This window comes from Hyperolius riggenbachi, chromosome 7, assembly GCF_040937935.1.
Source record: "Hyperolius riggenbachi isolate aHypRig1 chromosome 7, aHypRig1.pri, whole genome shotgun sequence".
NCBI lineage: Eukaryota > Metazoa > Chordata > Amphibia > Anura > Hyperoliidae > Hyperolius > Hyperolius riggenbachi.
Window position 1 is genome coordinate 300,525,167 of NC_090652.1, and position 19,745 is coordinate 300,544,911.

The following is a 19,745-nucleotide window of genomic DNA, read 5'->3' on the forward strand; positions in this document are numbered from 1 at the left end:
GCATTACAAATCACCACAATGTTTAAGGATACCCGAGGTGACATGTGACGTGATGAGATAGACATTGTGTATGTACAGTGCCTAGCACACAAATAACTAGGCTGTGCTCTATTTTTTCTTTTGCTGCCTGAAAGAGTTAAATGTCAGGTATGTAAGTGGCTGACTCAGTCCTGACTCAGACAGGAAGTGACTACAGTGCGACTCTCCTTGAGAAGAAATTCCAACTATAAAACACTTTCCTTGCAGAAAATGGCTTCTGAGAGCAGGAAAGAGATAAAAAGGGTCAGTAGTTCATAGATTTTAGCTCTGCCATACTTCAATGCATGTGTCAATGATCAAAAACAATAAAATAGTTAAAACGTAAAAATTAGATTTAACCACTTAATGACCGCCTAACGCCGATAGGCGTCGGCGGGTCGTTAGTGGTATAGCATGTGAACAGTGTGCGAGCCGCCGACCGCGGCTCGCACTCATAATGTAAACACGCGGGGAAGAAATTCCCGCTGTTTACATCATACGGCGCTGCGTCGATTGGCGATCCCCGGCCCCTGATTGGCCGGGGATCACCGGCATCTGATAGGCAGAAGCCTATCCCATCAGGCGCAGGACGGATATCCGCGGCTAAACGGGGGTCCCTTCACCCCCAAACACCCTCCCCCCCCCCCCCCCGCAAAATCAACGACCAAATTGGTCGTAGATTTTGCTGCTCCTGGAGGCAGGGCTAATGGCTGCAGCCCTGCCTCTAGTCGCGTCTATCAGCGGCGCATCGCCGCCTCCCCCGCCCCTCTCAGTGAAGGAAGACTGAGAGGGGCGGGGGAGAGGCGGAGATACGCGCTGACAGACACGCGTGGGGCAGGGCTGCGGCGGTTAGCCCTGCCTCAATCCGGAAGACATCCCCGGCTGCACAGAGGGGATTTCGGGGGGTAAGGGACCCCCGTTTAGCCGCGCGATAGCGGTGTTTTAGCAGGGGCACACACATGCCCCTGCTAACTATGAGCTCTGAAGCGAGATTTATTCTCGCTTCAGAGTCTCTTTAAGTGGTTAAACATAAAATAAAACTGTGGAATATCATAAAAAGTCATTTTTAGGAGAAGGAACGCACAGGAGCAGTGGCCCGACGGCGAAACCGAAAGTAGCTGGCGGCGGGAAACCGGCGGCTTGGGCAGGACCGGCACGGGACAGGACGGCTGCTGGGGGCTTGGGGAAGCCCCAGGTAAGTGAAACAATGTGTTTAAAAACTCTTTACAGTTCCGCTTTAAGTATCCCTTTAAGAAATGACAATGTACTGGACAACTTCACCAACAACCAGCCCTTTCCCCATGGATATTTCACACAGAAACCATCTCAGCCGCTCTGTGCAAAGCCTATAAGAAGCCTCACCTGAGAATTCCTGGTAGTTGTCCGGGTAGCTCTGTGCTCTCGGCATCCGGGACTTGTGGTAGCTTTCCCTGCAAGACACAAAAGACGTTTCTGATTGGTGAGATTCCCCAAAAGCTGCAATACCAGAAGTGGCCCTAAAACTGCACATTCCTCCTTTATCTACAACAAAACTTTGGCATAAAGCGGAGGCCATTAATCAGTAATGTAACAAAGTGCTATTGTCTTGTAAGTTTTCGTTGTAAAGTAGCAATTAACTCCCACAAAAAAAGCTGAAGGTTTGAATCTTGGCACTTCTTGTGCAGTAAGCTAGCACCTATTCAGTGAGGAAACCTTGGGCAAGACTCCCTAACACTGCTACTGCCTATAGAGTGCGTCCCAGTGGCTGCAGCTCTGGCGCTTTAAGTCGGCCAGGAGAAAAGCCCAATATACTGGAAAATGCTCTGTGTCTTTTTAAAGGACAACTGTAGGGACATGGAGGCTGCCATATGTATTTCCTTTTAAACAAGACCATTTGCCTGGAAATCCTGCTGATCCTCTGCCTCTAATACTTTTAGCCAGAGATCCTGAACAAGCATGCAGCAGATCAGGTGTTTCTGGGCAGCATGGTAGTGTAGTGGTTAGCGCTCCCACCTTGCAGCGCTGGATCCCCGGTTCCTATGCGTTTGATGCAACGTTAAAGTCGCACAACGTGCCGTTAACTCAGCGCATGTAGGTTATGACATTGGACGTTATTTTGCACTGCGTTATGCGTCTCTTGGTGCGCTGTTTTCGGCGCATACTGATGGAACGAAAACGGCGTATGCGTTACATTTAAAAAAAAACAATACAACATTACTGAGCATGTGCAACTCACATAACGCAGGAAGTGTATTGCTAAACGCACAGCATGCAGCACTTTCCAAATATTGCTACACGTTACACACAACGCAATGTGTGCACTGTAATTGTCGCACAGACTTTGCATTGCTGTGCGTTAGTCTGCGTTATAATTTTTCATAACGTGCGACTTTAATGTCCAACTGTGAAAGAGGCCTAAAGGGAGTCTGAAGCGCCATCAGTCTGAGACTGCTAACAGGGGACGCAGCGCTAGAACGCAGGGACAGTAGGAGGAATGGGAAAGCTCTACACGACCCAGAGCCTTCCCTCTCCTTAGGTGAGTATGTTTTTTTCTGTTTTTGGGTTTTTTTTTTGCTTCAGACTAACTTTAACCACTTGACCTCCAAGGGTTTTTAAAAATAATGAAAATGTATTTCATTTTTCTATGGTAAGGTGAATAATAGGGTATTTGGATGTGGTTTTAGTTTTTGGCCACAAGATGGAGATACAGAATTGTGTGTTCTAAAAATAGAAACAGAGCCAAGTGTTTATTATTTGTTTAGATTTATGTATAACAGGTGTTTGTAAACAAGGACGTAGAAAAGCGTAGCAAGGGAGGCAAAGTGGTTAAATATTACATTTTATGTCAATTTTCTTTTACTTTTTGGCAACTAGATGGCGCTACACTACCCTGGAAGTTACCAGAAAGAGCTCGATTTTTTATTTATTTTTTGTACTACATTTGTATTTCACTTTTATGAATCCATATACTTCTTGATTTGCTCCAGAGGCTTCCTCGATCCTTCCCGACCACTCAGCTGCCAACAGGGCACCTCTTCTTCTCTTCTTTGTAGCTACGCTAACCTTTGTGTACCAGCGTGGCTGCACTGCGCAGGCGCAACCCGTGCACAAGAGGCTCCGTGCTGCTGCGCATGCTGTACTTTGTCTGCTTGCAACTTGGAAGTGAACCAATCCGAGATGTTTGGAAATTCATTTTCAAGCTTCTCACAAGTTACATAACGCTTGCATGCAAACTGAAAATATTAGATACAGTATAGATCCTTTAGGTGGCATAAGTAGTGATAAAGTTATTGGGGAATGAATGGGAGGAGCACTGGCGGGAAAATTGCTTCCTTCCCAGATGTGAAAACAACTCGCAGGCTGAAGTAGTTAAAGTTGAAGGACCGCTAAACAGAAGAAACTGAAAATTAGAAACACTGAAGCCAGTTTAAAGAGTAACTGTTAGGCTTAAAAACAAAAATCTATTCCCTATTTCTATCGGTAATATAGATAAAATGGATACTAAAAAGGCAATGCCTAACTTAAAAACAAATCTTACTTTTTTGTAATTGTAGATAAATCCTCATGTCCCCATCTCTAAAGCCGCAGCAAGAGGCCGCATAACCGAAGATGCAGTGCAGGCTGGGGCGGGAGGGAGTTCTCCTTTGCTTTTCTGCCCAGACACAGCTAGTTCAGCCTGATTGGCTGCAGCCTGTGTCACACAAGCCTGTCCCTCTCTCATTGGCCGCCTCGCGTCTGCACTGTCCGCCCCCTCCCTGCACTCTGTCGGCATCTCCGTAACTTTATTCGGGGGGCAGCGGGCATCTCCGCATCCATGGGGACCCCGGCCCCGCCACCATTTACAAAGGGACTCCTCCTGCATTATCCCTCCACCCCGCAACATCCCCGCCCGCAGCACCACAGAGCCCAGCGGGGAAGAACACACGCAGCGCACACAGATTCTCCTCTGGTGCTGGAGCTGCATATATTCTTCCCTGCTAAGCGCTGTTATGCTGGGAGACGAGATGGACGCTGCAGGGCTGAGGGTAAATACAGGGGGAATCACTACTGATATAGTAGCAGGGCTGGGGGGTTCTCATGGATGCAGGGGTGTCAGTAATATAGCGCTGGCAATTGCTGTAGGTAGGAGGGAAGGGGGGTAAGGGAGGAAATGACCTCAGCATTGGCTTCGCTGGAGGGACTAAAGATGGCCCCTGCCAGGGAACAGAATTCTCTGCATTTCCGTATTTTTGTTTTATAAAATTCACTGAAATGAAATCGTGGACAGTGCAATACATCTGTCATGTAAGTCGAGCTAGTATTTATCTACTTATATGTGTGTGTGTTTATCCTGGCATAGTATGGCTGACAGCTCCTCTTTAAAAACTGCTTTTTACCTTTTATTTATGTGAGGCATGTTTGTCTCTGCCTAAACGCCGATATCCCGCGGCAGAACGAGGGATCTTTACCCCACAAATCCCCCCTGCAAAATCCACGACTTTCTTGGTCGTGGATTTTGCTGCTCATGGAGGCACAGCTTTTGGCTGCAGCTCTGCCTCCATGCGAGTCAATCAGCCGCGGATCTCCGCCTCCCTCCGCCCCTCTCAGTAAAGGAAGACTGAGAGGGGCGGGGAGAGGTGTCGATCCGCGCTGATAGACACGTGAGACAGAGCTACAGCCAAAAGCTCTGCCTCTACAGGAAGCGCTCCCCGCAGTGTGCCCTGGGGGATTTGGGGGGTAAAAACCCCTCGTTCTGCCGCGGGATAGCGTCTTTTTAGCAGGGGCAAACATGCTTCACATAAATAAAACGTAAAAAGCCGTTTTTAAACTGGCTTCAGTGTCTCTAAGGAGAATTCTTAGCTTGTAAACCATGACCCCATACCAGAGCAAAATAATGATAATGAGCATGCAACATTAACCGACAGCTAACAATACAATACTCGTTACTTACCCGTCTAGAGGACTATCCAGGGATGGGCAGCTGCCGGAGCCAGAGTTCTCAGGGCTGCTTAAGGATAAGGGATCGAGCATCTACAGCAAAGAGAGAAAGCGTTACTAAGAGATTCGCAGCAATGCCATGTGGAAACGAAAACATTTAAAGTGTACCTGAGATGAGAAGTGTCACAGGTACCATACTTACCTGGGGCTTATCCTTAAAGGATACCCGAAGTGACATGATGAGATAGACGTGTATATACAGTGCCTAGCACACAAATAACTAGGATGTGTTCCTCGCTTGGCCACAAAACGCATGGAAAAACGCATCCGCATGCGAAATCGCACATGCATTTTCCGCACTGGAATCGCACCGCACCAATGGAAACGTACCCTGAGGGTCACACTGTAGTCACTTCCTGTCTGACAGGGAGGCTTTTAGTGGAGTATGTACAAAATGTATTGCTGGATAAAAAGTACAAACAGGCAACCCGAGGATAGGCACTTACTTAAAGAGGGTCCTAATCCACTTAGGACCCTCCCTGGCTGGTATCGCTTCCCACCTGATGTGGTACTATGTATCTTTGTTGCCCGCTCCTGTCCCGACTAGTATCGGCTACTGCCGTCTTCAGGGGATAAAACTTTTATCCCCTAAAGACGGCAGTAGCCAAAACTAGTCGGGACAGGAGCGGGCAACAAAGATACAGGTTCGAGAAGAGGGGCCATAGTACCACATCAGGTGGGAAGCGATACCAGCCAGGGAGGGTCCTAAGTGGATTAGGACCCTCTTTAAGTAAGTGCCTATACTCGGGTTGCCTGTTTGTACCTTTTATCCAGCAATAAACCTTGTGTATACTCCACTAAAAGCCTCCCTGTCTGCTCTATTTTGCACTTTGAGTGCATACAGGTGGAGGAGTGGAGAAGTATATCGACCTTTAAGAAGAGTATATGTGCGCTGTGTTTACTCTACATTACTGACTGCTTGGATGCTAGGATTCGGCCTCACATAGCAGCACTGTACTGACTTTATTTGGGGCGCCACGGTTATCATTTTGAAAAACACTTCCTGTCTGAGTCAGGACTGAGTCAGCCACTTACATACCTGATATTTAACTCTTTCAGGCAGAGAAAGAAAAAAAAGGAACACAGCCTAGTCATTTGTGTGCTAGGCACTGTACATACACATGTCTATCTCATGTCACATGTCACTTCGGGTATCCTTTATAGTAAACCAGAGACGAAGCACCCTTAGAAAACACCTAGATCATAGAAATCAGAGACCGCACTCAGAAGGCTTTTTCAACCGCTGTATTCACAGGAAACCAAGCATGACAAAATACACGACATGTTTCGGGCGTCGCCCTTCCTCAAGAAAACATCTACCCTGCTCTCTGTTTCATTTTTAACTGCTCAGCCTGCTTGTTAACAGCCCTGATAAAATCCCTGACTGAGCATCCAGTCTAGCTTTGCTCAGGAATATTTATAGCTCAGTCTGTGTTCTCTGATGTCTTTTCAAGTTCAAGCCTGCTCCCTGCTGGCTCTGCTCAGGAATCATAGCTGAGTCATTTTAGCAAAGCCAGACTGAGGCCCCGTTCACACTGCACGCGTTCCCATTTGCGTTTCAGGAACGCGTGCAGGAGGCCGACACGCACAACATCAGAAGTGCATAGACTGCACTGTCTGATGTTCACACTGCATGCGGTCCAGGAACGCATGCTTCATGCATTTTTTGCCAAAACGGGCGGCTGTCCCATTCACTTTCAGCGAATGGGATCAGCCACGCAACGCATACAAACGCATATGGCATGCGTTCGTACACATTGCGTTCCGAACGCACAGTCGTCCGCGCTTGCCAATGTGAACAAAGCCTGACTGCTCAGTCGGGGATTTTATCAGGGCTGATAACAAGCAGGCTGAACAGTTAAAAATGAAACAGAGAGCAGGGTAGGTGTTTTCTCTAATGTTCCCACTGATATATATGGTAAAATACATGAGGGTGCTTCGTCTTTGGTTCTACTTACTTGGGGCTTCCTCCAGCCCGTGGCAGCCGATATGTCCCTCGCCATAGCTCCAGTGTCCTGGGGTCCCCTCCGATGCAGATGCTGACCTCGTCAGGTCAGCACCTTCTGCACGCCACTCGCACTCATGTGGCCGGGAGCATTCTGCGCAGATGCAGAGCTACTGCGCCACTGGAGCGCGGCCGCACTTGTGCAGAAGATGCCGACCTGGGGAGATCAGCATCTGCATCGGAGGGGACCCCAGGACACTGGAGCTATGGTGAGGGACATATCGGCTGCCACGGGCTGGAGGAAGCCCCAGGTAAGTAGAATTTGTTTTTTTATTTGCTTCGGATGTGTCCTTTAAAGAGAACCCGAGGTGTGTTTAAAGAATGTTATCTGCATACAGAGGCTGGATCTGCCTATACAGCCCAGCCTCTCTTGCTATCCAAAACCCCACTAAGGTCCCCCTGCACTCTGCAATCCCTCATAAATCACAGCCGTGCTGTGAGGCTGTGTTTACATCTGTAGTGTCAGTCTCAGCTGCTCCCCGCCTCCTGCATAGCTCCGGTCCCTGCCCCTGTCCCTTCCCTCCAATCAGCAGGGAGGAAAGGGATGCAGGCGGGGACTGGAGTTCTGCAGGAGGCGGGGAGAGCAGCAGACTGACACTATAGAGATAAACACAGCCAGCTCTGACAAGCTGTTTGTCAGCAGCGTGGCTGTGATTTATGAGGGATTGCAGAGTGCAGGGGGGACCTTAGGGGGGTTTGGGATAGCAACAGAGGCTGGGCTGTATAGGCAGATCCAGCCTCTGTATGCAGATAACATTCTTCAAACCCACCTCGGGTTCTCTTTAAGGCCACTCCTCCCTCGCTGTCTCGCCAGGTGGCTCCTATCCCCTTGTAATTCAGCCCCAAAGCCTGGCCGGGTCGGGATTTGTCACGCATGTGTGGCCAGGCGTGTTCCCATGGCTTGGAGTATTCTGCACTTGTTCAGTAGTACTGCTCAGGCCCAGAATGCTCCCAGGGACGGGAGTGTGATGGGGAGAGCGCCTGGCCGCACATGCGTGATGAAGCTCGAATCGGCCAGAGACAGTGCATTTAGGAAAGGCTGCAGTAAGCCAGAGCACATTAGAACAGGCATAGGAACTTATAGGAGTCTCTTTAAGACATAACAACAAAAGTTGTTTAGGTGATACCTTTAATGATTAACTGTACTAAAGTTACTTGCAAGCTTTCCAAACTAAGTTTCTTCCTCAGGCATTATACAGAACTGGGTCAAACCGTACAAAAGTGATGCACCATACAGAAGCTTATACCTGAAGAAGAAACAAAGTTTAGAAAGCCTGCAGAGATATCTTGTACAGTTAGTAAAGAGAACCCGAGGAGGGGTTCTAAGAATGATATCTGCACACAGAAGCTGGGTCTGCTTATATTGCCCAGCCTCTGTTGCTATCTCAATCCCCCCTAAGTTCCCCCTGCACTCTGCTGTCCCCCATAAATCACAGCCGCGCTGTCGACACACAGCGTGTCGTAGCGGGCTGTGTTTACCGATGTAGTGTCACTCGCGCCGCAAACCCCCCCCCCCCGCCTCCTGCATAGCTCCAGACCCCGCCCGCGTCTCTTCCCTCCCCACTGATTGGAGGAAAGGGACGCGGGCGGGGACTGGAGCTATGCAGGAGGCGGGGGGAGCGGCAAGAGTGACAGTACATAGGTAATCACAGCCCGCTGCGTGTCGACAGCACGGCTGTGATTTATGGGGGATAGCAGAGCGCAGGGGGAACTTAGGGGGGATTGGGATAGCAACAGTAGAGGGCGCTCTACTGTTGAAACTTCCTCCAACAGGAAGTAAGTGAAGCTATCCGGAGCCAAGCACGGAGAATGGACCGCGGGGGCACGCGCCAGCAGAACAGGTAATGTATTGCCGCTAGCATCGGTCGTCGGACATTCGGACGCCGCTATCGACGCACTCTCGACCCCACCGGCGATCGAGCAAAATTTTACGCACGGACAGATTGACAGAATCGATCGATTTCGGATGGAAATCAGTCGATCGGTCAGCGGTTGCGCATCGATTTCACAGCAGATTCGATCACAGTGATCGAATCTGCTGTCTATCAGCGGGAAATCGAGCAAGTGTATGGACACCTTAAAACAGCATCCTTTATCAACTGGGTACAGACAGTGATATGCAGAGAGAAGAGCCTGACAGCCGTTTCGCAAACACCCGCTTCCTCAGAGGCAATGGAACCATAACCTCTGAGGAAGCGGATCTCCACAAAACGACTGTCAGGCATTCCCAACACCTCCACAGCATACCACTAGCTCTGTATCCAGCTGTTGGTTAATATGATGCTGTATTCACAAGGTACGGTGCCGTTTCCTCTAGTATTCCAGCAGAGAGGGTTACCTGGTCCATGCTCTCAGGAATGAACTCCCCCTCGCTGTTGATGCTGGTGAAGGAGCCGTTGCGCACAGCTTGGTGCAGGACATCTGGGACGTAGCCTGGCGGGGGAGAACTTCTGTCCCTCGTCTCATTACCTGAACAGCCAACATCACATGGAAGAAAATCAATTGCATGCACTTAAAGCACAAATACACCCAGAATGTTCACAAAGCAGATTCTTACAGTGATCATGTTTATTAGAGTGAACTATAACTAGCATCATAAAAATTGAACTAATCCACTTTAAAGGGAACTTAAAGAGAAACTCCGACCAAGAATTGAACTTTATCCCAATCAGTAGCTGATACCCCCTTTGACATGAGAAATCTATTGCTTTTCACAAACAGACCATCAGGGGGCGCTGTATGACTGATATTGTGGTGAAACCCCTCCCACAAAGAAATTCTGAGTACGTACTCTTGGCAGTTTCCTGTCTGTGAACCTTGCTGCATTGTGGGAAATAGCTGTTTACAGCTGTTTCCAACTGCCAAAAAAGCATGCAGCAGCTACATCACCTGCCCACAGTAAAAATGTCACCATGTAATAAATGTCAGAATGTAAATCAGGGATTTAAAAGATTTTACATTGGGCAAACACTGACTAAATCATTTATACATAATTATTGTAAAAAATGAAGCACTTTTTTGTTACATTATTTTCACTGGAGTTCCTCTTTAAAGGACCTCTGTCATGAAAATCTTATAAGTTAAAAATACATGTTAACACACAAATAAGAAGTACACTTCTCCGAGAGTAAAACGAGCCATACATTACTTTTCTCCTATGTTGCCGTCACTTACAGTAGGTAGTAGAAATCTGACATTACCGACTGTCTAGCCCAACTTCTCATAGGGGGGTTCTTAGGGTTTTCTTTATTTTTAAAAGCCCTTAGTAATGGCAGTTGCTCCGTCCAACTGCCAAAAAAATGTGCAGCAAGCAGGGAAGCCGACCAGCATCTTTGTATAAATCTTTTTTCAGGGAAAGTCTTTATAAAGAATACAGACCATGCTGAGAATCCCCCATGAAGAGATGGACTAACCCAAAACCTGTCGGTAATGTCAGCTTTATACTACCTACTGTAAGTGACAGCAACATAGGAGAAAATAAATGTATGGCTCATTTTACTCTGGAAGAAATGCACTTCTTTGTATGCGGTTTAAATTTTAAGATTTTTGTGACAGCTCCTCTTTAAGCAAATGAAAAAAAAAAAAAAAAAGTTTAACTTACCTGGTGCTTCTACCAGCCCCTGCAGTTGCTCCCTGTGCCCGCTGCGTCACTGAGCGATCCTCCAGAGGCGACTCTGTGAGCTGACAGCCACTGCACATACGCAGCCCTGGCTGCATGCGTCCTCGATCACGCTCCGGTCGCCAGTAGCGTCTTGCTCATGCACAGGTAAGATTTTCCTGTACTACGCAGGGTGCTCCTGTCCACAGGGGCGCGATCAGGAAGTGCGCAGACTGCGGCTGCGCACCTATATGAAAGAGAGGCGCTGCGGGCGTCAGGAACATTGCCGAGTAACGACGCGGGCACAGGGCGTCTGCAGGGGGCTGGTAGAAGCCCCAAGATATTGTTAACATCCTGTGCTTTCAAATTAGCTTATCTGCCATGGCAGTCAGGTGACACCACAGAGATCAAATTACAACTTGTGATTAGACAAAAATGAGGGGGAATAAAACAAGCTAAACTCTCTAAATACATACAGGGCACGTTTCTCTAGGTTTTTCTTCTGTCCTGTGCAAGAGTTCAGGTCCACTTTAAAACCTCATTACGTAGCTGTGAACACAGACAAATGTCTAAGAGCGCCCCTGCCTGACTAGCTTCCTGTAGCAGACCGATGTCTCACATTTGCTCACTGCTTACTTCCTGTCCACTGAAGTGCCACTTCCTCTTTTATGTGCATGGCTTCTACGAGAGTAGTTAGGAATTGCATGGCCATATCTCACTGATGCTCCTACCGACTACGTACATCAAACCAGGAGACAGATGGGCGGTACTTCAGTGACCAGCTCAATTGTTCCACAAAAAAAATTGTTTGCATGGGTTTCTTCCCACATCCTAAAAACATACTAGCAAATTAATGGTCTCTCTCTACCCCCTCCCAAAAAAACTGTCCTTGGACCATGGTAGGACATTAGACTGACTACTGTAAAGCTTAGATTGTGATCTCCTCTGAGGACAGTCAGTGACATGACTATGTACTCTGTACAGTGCTGCAGAAGATGTCAGTGCTATATAAATACATAATACTAATAGGGTAGGACATTAGACTATGACTATGGTAGCATTAGATTGTGAGCTCCTCTGAGGACAGTCAGTGACATGACTATGTACTCTGTACAGTGCTGCAGAAGATGTCAGTGCTATATAAATACATAATACTAATAGGGTAGGACATTAGACTATGACTATGGTAGGATTAGATTGTGAGCTTCTCTGAGGACAGTCAGTGACATAACTATGTACTCTAAAGTGCTGCAGAAGATGTCAGAGCTATAATATCCATCTATCTAATTAATAATAATAATAATAATATGGTAGGACATTAGACTATGACGATGGTAGGATTAGATTGTGAGCTCCTCTGAAGACAGTCAGTGACATGACTATGTACTCTGTATAGTGCTGCAGAAGATGTCAGTGCTATATAAATACATAATAATATGGTAGGGCATTAGACTATGACTGTGGTAGGATTAGATTGTGAGCTCCTCTGAAGACAGTCAGTGACATGACTATGTACTCTGTATAGTGCTGCAGAAGATGTCAGTGCTATATAAATACATAATAATATGGTAGGGCATTAGACTATGACTGTGGTAGGATTAGATTGTGAGCTCCTCTGAAGACAGTCAGTGACATGACTATGTACTCTGTAAAGTGCTGCAGAGGACGCCAGCGCTCTAAAATGATATTACAACAACAATCTAGTGTACATAGTCAGCTGTCAGACTTTCTGGCGCCTCCTATGAAAGAGGAAGTGTCTAGTAGTTTGGTTTTAACTTCTGAACTGCTGACATTACAGTGTAATAGCGGAGTATGAGCCAAACACGATTAGCTGACTTCATTCTTTATACAAATCATTAACAAACCTGAATAATGGAATGTGAGGTTATTAATGTGCATGATGTACATGTGACGACTTACGACTTATCTGCTTCTTCCCTGTCACACAAAACTAGGAGGAGAGGGAAAGGTACATACAACAGGTAAGGTTTGGAAACACTGTTCTAACACGCTTACAGCGATTGGGTAATTACAGTGATCAGGTGATTAGGGGCAACACAGCTGTGATAGTCCACTTTCCCCAGCATCTGCGTCCTGCTGACATGGTACTATTAGTGACATGGTTAAAAGACAACTATCAAAAGTGTGCATGTTGTCTGAAGCCCATTTATAGAGCACATGCAATAGTAATTTAAAGCATACTTTTGTGGGTGCTTTACCTAAAAATCAGTGCTCTACAAACATACTATCGGAATAAAGAGAAGTCCAACTTCACGGGTCGGAAGTGTGTCGATATCGGCATTCGAATGCCCGACGACCGACGCTAGCGGCAATACATTACCTGATCCGGCCGTCGCGTGTCTGCTCTCTCCACTGGGCACCGGCTGGCTTCACTTCCTGTCCCGGCAGGAAGTTTAAACAGTAGAGCGCCTTCTACTGTTTAAACTTCCCCCGGCAGGAAGTTCAGTGAAGCTGAAGCAGAGCGCGGAGAAGAAGACAGCGGTGACTCGCGCCGGCCGGAGCAGGCAGCAGCTCCATAGATTGTGATCGGTTTCATGCTGAAATCGATTCACAATCTGTTTGCAGTAAAGGCAGCCATACAATCCCTCTCTGATCAGATTCAATCAGAGAGGGATCTATCTGTTGGTCGATCTGATGGCAAATCGACCAGTGTATGGCCACCTTTAGTTAAGTATCTGGCTTTTTTAATCCAGGTTCCCATTGACTTTAAATGCTGCCTCTCAATACAACTCTAACATTGATTCAAGGTCCAAACAGATCCAGCTCAGCTGTCTTAAAATGTACAGTGCACCTGAAGTGATCAATGCAGTCAACATCTTGATTTTAAAAGAAAACTGTGAACTTAAACATTCCACCTACCGAGTATCTCTGTCCTGTCCTTCCGCTCACTTCCCCTGAATACGGTGTTATCCAGGTCATCCAGGTACGGCATGTGCTCCATGTCACACAGGCTGGGGGCCTTCACAATGAAAAATACACAACAGAAACATATTCCAGTCATTTATTACGACACACGTCACACGCTACGTTCAAGAGATTCTAAAGTGTGCCAAGGGGACCTACCAAACATTATAAATCACACAAAAGAAATAGTATTTATGTATGGTGCCCAAATCATTTTATATCAAATAAGCCTATAGTTACTCAAAACGAAAAGGAAAAAAAAACACAGAAAAATAAAATAATTGATGCAATGAGGTTGGTCGGTTTACCAAACACTGACTGAATCATGTAGGAGTGACAAGGCAACCCTTTAAAGAGAACCAGAGATGAAGCACCCTCTTGTATTTTACCTTATAAATCAGTGGGAACATGACAGTAAACACCTAATCTGCTCTTTGTTTCATTGTTCTCTGTTTAATCTTCCTGTTATCACCTCTGATAAGAATCCCCGACTGAGCACTCAGTCTGGCTTTGCTACAGAAAGATTATAGCTGAGTCTGTCTTCTCTGGTGTCTTTTCAAGTCCAAGCCTGCCCCCCTGTGGCTCTGCTATAATGACTCAGCTATAATTATTCCCTGCAAAGCCAGACTGAATGCTCAGTCCGGGATTCTTATCACAGCTGATAACAGACACTTTTAGCAGTGAGGATGAAACAGAGAGCAGGGTAGGTGTTTTCTCTAATGTTCCCACTGATATATATGGTAAAATACATGAGGCTGCTTTGTATCTGGTTCACTTTAAAGAGGCCCTGTAGTGACACATAGTAGGAATCATTACATTATTTAGTATACACACTTTTATAGCCTTTTTTTTTTTTTATTTCAGCATCAGGATCACTTCCTTTAGCTATGTATTCCTGCTTATTGGTATATAACCCCACCCTGCCAGTGATGCTAAGCCTAGGCTGTTTAGCTATGCGAAATTCTCCTCCCAGAGCATTCTAGGGAGAGACCAGGCATTATTTTCACTGGCTTCAGAACTCTCAGTAAACAAACATTCTGCAGAGCTGCACCTGATAGGACATAACAGGTCACCACCTGAGATAAATGTCAGAGGGTAGATCCCGCTGTAGGTCACAACAGATCCATTTCTAAGTCATTATTTCTAATTGAACAAATTGCTCATATTTTATGATCATTCATAAACATTGCACCATTAATGGGCAAAGTAAGGCCCATGTAGCCTGTGCGATCACACATGGCTGCACTCTCAGAAAGCAGATGTGCTATGGACAACCCCTATCAAAAAACAGACTGAAAGGACACCTGAAGTGAGAGGGGTATGGAGGCTGCCATATTTATTTCCTTTTCAACAATACCAGTTGCCTGGCAGCCCTGCTGATTATTCTGGCATCACTAGTGTCTGAATCGCACACCTGTAACAAGCATGCAGCTAATCCAGTCGCACTTCAGTCAGAAACTGAAATCTGCATGCTTGTTCAGGGTCTATGGCTAAAAGCATATGGCAGCCTCCATATCCTCACTTCCGTCCTTTAAAGCGGTATTGTCACCATAAAAATCAAATTTCAACAGCAACTGGTCTGAGTGTCTGATAAAGATGCTAATCCTGCATTCAAATCTTTTTCTGCTGTTAGGATTTGGAGTTATCACATACTTAAGGAGCACTGGCCCTTTAATAGCCATTGCCATTCAGTTGCATGCTGGGGGATGTTTTTATCTATAATATATTCCTCCTCTTCCCTTTATTTCCCTGCCTAGCTGCCTAGCTGAAACATGATCCTCTGCGCTCTTGTGTTTACAAGCAAGGCTGAGGTGACTCAGCGATTGGAGTAGAAAAGAAAAAAGTTAAGGAAAGAAATGACATCAGTATTTAGCCTCAAACTGTGGGCACAATACATGGTTCCCACCAGGTACAGAATTCTCTTCATTTACTAAAATTCACTGAAATCAAAACGTGGACAGTACAATACATCTGTTATGTAAGTAGATCAAGTATTTATCTACTTATATATGTGATTTTTCTCCTGGCATATTATGGCTAATCCTACTGCTTTAAAGGATACCCAAAGTGACATGTGACATGATGGCCCAGTGCACACCGAGCGGTTTTTGGAGCGATCCGCCGGCCGCATCCGCCTCTAAAAACGCTTGTCTAATGCATTGCAATGGGATGGTGCACACCGGCGGTTTGCGGTTTTTGCCAAGCCGCAAACGCGCCTCCTGCTGCGCGTTTGCGGTTTTCGGAAGCGTTTCGTCCTTAATGTAAAGTATAGGAAAAACGCAAACCGCTCTGAAAAACGCTACTTCAGAGCGGTTTGCCAGGCATTTTTGTTACAGTAGCTGTTCAGTAACAGCTTTTACTGTAACAATATGTGTAATCTGCTACACAAAAACGCACGCAAAACCGCTAGGTTTGTTTAGAAAACCTCTCTAAACATACCTAGAATCGCTCTGAAATCAGCTCCCAAAACCGCTAGCATATTGCGGATCTGCTAGCGGTTTTGGTGTGCACTGGGCCGATGAGATAGACCTGTCTATGTACAGTGCCTAGTACACAAATAACTATGCTGTGTTCCTTTTTTTTTCTCTGCCTGAAAGAGTTAAATATCAGGTATGTAAGTGGCTGACTCAGTCCTGTCTCAGACAGGAAGTGACTACAGTGTGACCCTCACTGATGAGAAATTCCAACTATCAAACACTTTCCTAGCAGAAAAGGTCTTCTGAGAGCAAGAAAGGAATAAAAAGGGGAATTTCTCATCAGTGGGGGTCACAATGTAGTCACTTCCTGTCTGAGTCAGGATTGAGTCAGCCACTTACATACCTGATATTTAACTCTTTCAGGCAGAGAAAAAAAAAGGAACACAGCATAGTTATGTGTGTGCTAGGCACTGTACATAGACAGGTCTATCTCATCATGTCACTTCGGGTATCCTTTAACATCACAGCTACAGCAGCAGCAATTTGGAGAGGCAGATTTTTAACTTGCCGAATCCTCTGCTGAATATCACAAGTGGGATCTCTGCCTCGTGCTTGTGTACATAGACAGTGTGTATCCAGGAATGAGGCTGACCTGATTGTGCACATGTGACACCAGCAGGATTTTAAGGCTCTTCATGTGAGAGCTTCTGTCCAGCAGCTCCACCGCCTTGTCCAGATCATCCTGCGTCTTCAGCGGAATCACCAGCTGCCCAATGGAGAGAGAGAAAGTTATATTTCTACATTTTTATATAAATATTTGAGTACAGTGTAGAAAGGTTAGGATCCTGCTATTTGTATCGCTGTCTGTGTCCTTATTGGAGAGGTTATTTAGCGCCTCCCTGATGAAAACATGGGGTGAAAGTATTCACTTCATGTGAGATATGGTCAAAGAGTAAATGATAAAATGTACCAGTAAATTCTTCATATTTCAGGAAGGTCCCTGCAACTCCAGAACACTTACATGGGACATTAGACTATGACTATGGTGGGATTAGAGTGTGAGCTCCTCTGAGGACAGCCAGTGACATGACTATGTACTCTGTAATGTGCTGCAGAAGATGTCAGTGCTATATAAACACATAGTAATTATATGGTAGGACATTAGACTATGACTATGGTAGGATTAGAGTGTGAGCTCCTCTGAGGACAGTCAGTGACATGACTATGTACTCTGTAATGTGCTGCAGAAGATGTCAGTGCTATATAAATACATAATAATAATAATAATAATAATATGGTAGGACATTAGACTATGACTATGGTAGGATTAGATTGTGAGCTCCTCTGAGGACAGCCAGTGACATGACTATGTACTCTGTAAAGTGCTGCAGAAGATGTCAGTGCTATATAAATACATAATAATAATATGGTAAGACAGTAGGCTATGACTATGGTAGGATTAGAGTGTGAGCTCCTCTGAGGACAGTCAGTGACATGACTATGTACTCTGTAAAGTGCTGCAGAAGATGTCAGCGCTATATACCGTAAATACATAATAATATGGGAGGACATTAGGCTATGACTATGGTAGGATAAGAGTGTGAGCTCCCCTGAGGACAGTCAGTGACATGACTATGTACTCTGTAAAGTGCTGCAGAAGATGTCAGCGCTATATAAATACATAATAATAATATGGGAGGACATTAGGCTATGACTATGGTAGGATAAGAGTGTGAGCTCCCCTGAGGACAGTCAGTGACATGACTATGTACTCTGTAAAGTGCTGCAGAAGATGTCAGCGCTATATAAACACATAATAATAATATGGGAGGACGTTAGACTAGGACTATGGTAGGATTAGATTGTGAGCTCCTCTGAGGACAGTCAGTGGCATGACTATGTACTCTGTATAGTGCTGCAGAAGATGTCACTGCTATATGAATACATAATAATAATATGGTAGGACATTAGACTATGACTATGGCAGGATTAGATTGTGAGCTCCTCTGAGGACAGTCAGTGACATGACTATGTACTCTGTAATGTGCTGCATAAGATGTCAATGCTATATAAATACATAATAATAATAATATGGTAGGACATTAGACTATGGCTATGGTAGGGACTCGATTGTGAGCTCCTCTGAGGACAGTCAGTGACATGACTATGTACTCTGTAATGTACTGCAGAAGATGACAGTGCTATATAAATACATAATACAGTAGACTCTCTTTACAGTAAACTCCAAGGGACCAGGAAAAGTACTTTACTATAACAGAAGTTCACTATATCAGTATTAGTCATTATTTATATTTTTTTAATTATATAGTTCCGAGGGGCTCACAATGTAATCCCTGCCATAGTCATATGTCTAGGTATCGTGTAGTGTATGTATCATAGTCTAGGGCCAGAGGGAAGCCAATTAACTTATCTGTATGTTTTCAGGATGTGGGAGGAAACCAGAGTGTCCGGAGGAAACCCACGCAGACACAGGGAGAACATACAAACTCTGTGCAGATACTGCTCTGGCTTGTATACGAACCGGGGACCCAGCGCTGCAAGGCGAGAGCGCTAACCACTACGCCACTGTGCTGCCCCATACATTACATATTTATACAGGTGCACTTGCTGGGACCTGAGGACTGAGTTTACTATATCCAGAGGTTTACTATATCAAAGTTTACTATAACGAGATTCTACTAGAATGATAATATGGTAGGAGATTAGACTATGACTATGGCAGGATTAGATTGTGAGCTCCTCTGAGGACAGTCAGTGACATGACAATGTACTCTGTGAAGTGCTGCAGAAGATGTCAGAGCTATATAATACATAATAATATAGGAGGACATTAGACTATGACTATGGTAGGATTAGACTGTGAGCTCCTCTGAGGACAGTCAGTGACATGACTGTGTACTCTGTAATGTGCTGCAGAAGATGTCAGTGCTATATAAATACATAATAATAATATGGTAGGACATTAGACTATGACTATGGTAGGATTAGATTGCGAGCTCCTCTGAGGACAGTCAGTGACATGACTATGTACTCTGTAAAGTGCTGCAGAAGATGTCAGTGCTATATAAATACATAATAATAATATGGTAGGACATTAGACTATAACTATGGTAGGGTTAGATTGTGATCTCCTCTGAGGACAGTCAGTGACATGACTATGTACTCTGTAATGTGCTGCAGGATATGTCAGTGCTATATAAATACATAATAATAATATGGTAGGACATTAGACTATGACTATGGTAGGATTAGATTGCGAGCTCCTCTGAGGACAGTCAGTGACATGACTATGTACTCTGTAATGTGCTGCAGGATATGTCAGTGCTATATAAATACATAATAATAATATGGTAGGACATTAGACTATGACTATGGTAGGATTAGATTGCGAGCTCCTCTGAGGACAGTCAGTGACATGACTATGTACTCTGTAAAGTGCTGCAGAAGATGTCAGTGCTATATAAATACATAATAATAATATGGTAGGACATTAGACTATAACTATGGTAGGATTAGATTGTGATCTCCTCTGAGGACAGTCAGTGACATGACTATGTACTCTGTAAAGTGCTGCAGGATAAGTCAGTGCTGTACAAATACTACAGTTAAATTAAAAAAAAAATGTATCTAAAAATAAGAAAATAATGCATCTAAAAATGAGGCTCTATCTGTAATGCACCCCCTTGCGTGACTGATGGGGACACAAGACATGAAGCCCTGCATTTACTTCCTGCTATGGCAGGATTCAGGAAAGCAGCTGCTTCTAATGCTCATTTCTTGGTGGATTGGGGGTCTTCCTGCTCCT

The 19,745-nt window shown here is 45.3% G+C and overlaps 1 protein-coding gene across 1 annotated transcript in view; it reads right to left on the minus strand.

Moving 5' to 3' along the window:
* The window catches only part of MAP3K2 (mitogen-activated protein kinase kinase kinase 2), a 72,508-nt gene that overhangs the window by 17,381 nt on the left and 35,382 nt on the right, over positions 1–19,745 (minus strand). The window contains exons 6-10 of the mRNA XM_068247111.1: positions 16,572–16,685; positions 13,458–13,557; positions 9,318–9,448; positions 4,928–5,007; positions 1,381–1,448 (exon numbers count right to left, since the gene is read on the minus strand). Of these exons, the coding sequence (XP_068103212.1) occupies positions 1,381–1,448; positions 4,928–5,007; positions 9,318–9,448; positions 13,458–13,557; positions 16,572–16,685 (493 nt within the window). The remainder of the gene's footprint in view (positions 1–1,380; positions 1,449–4,927; positions 5,008–9,317; positions 9,449–13,457; positions 13,558–16,571; positions 16,686–19,745) is intronic.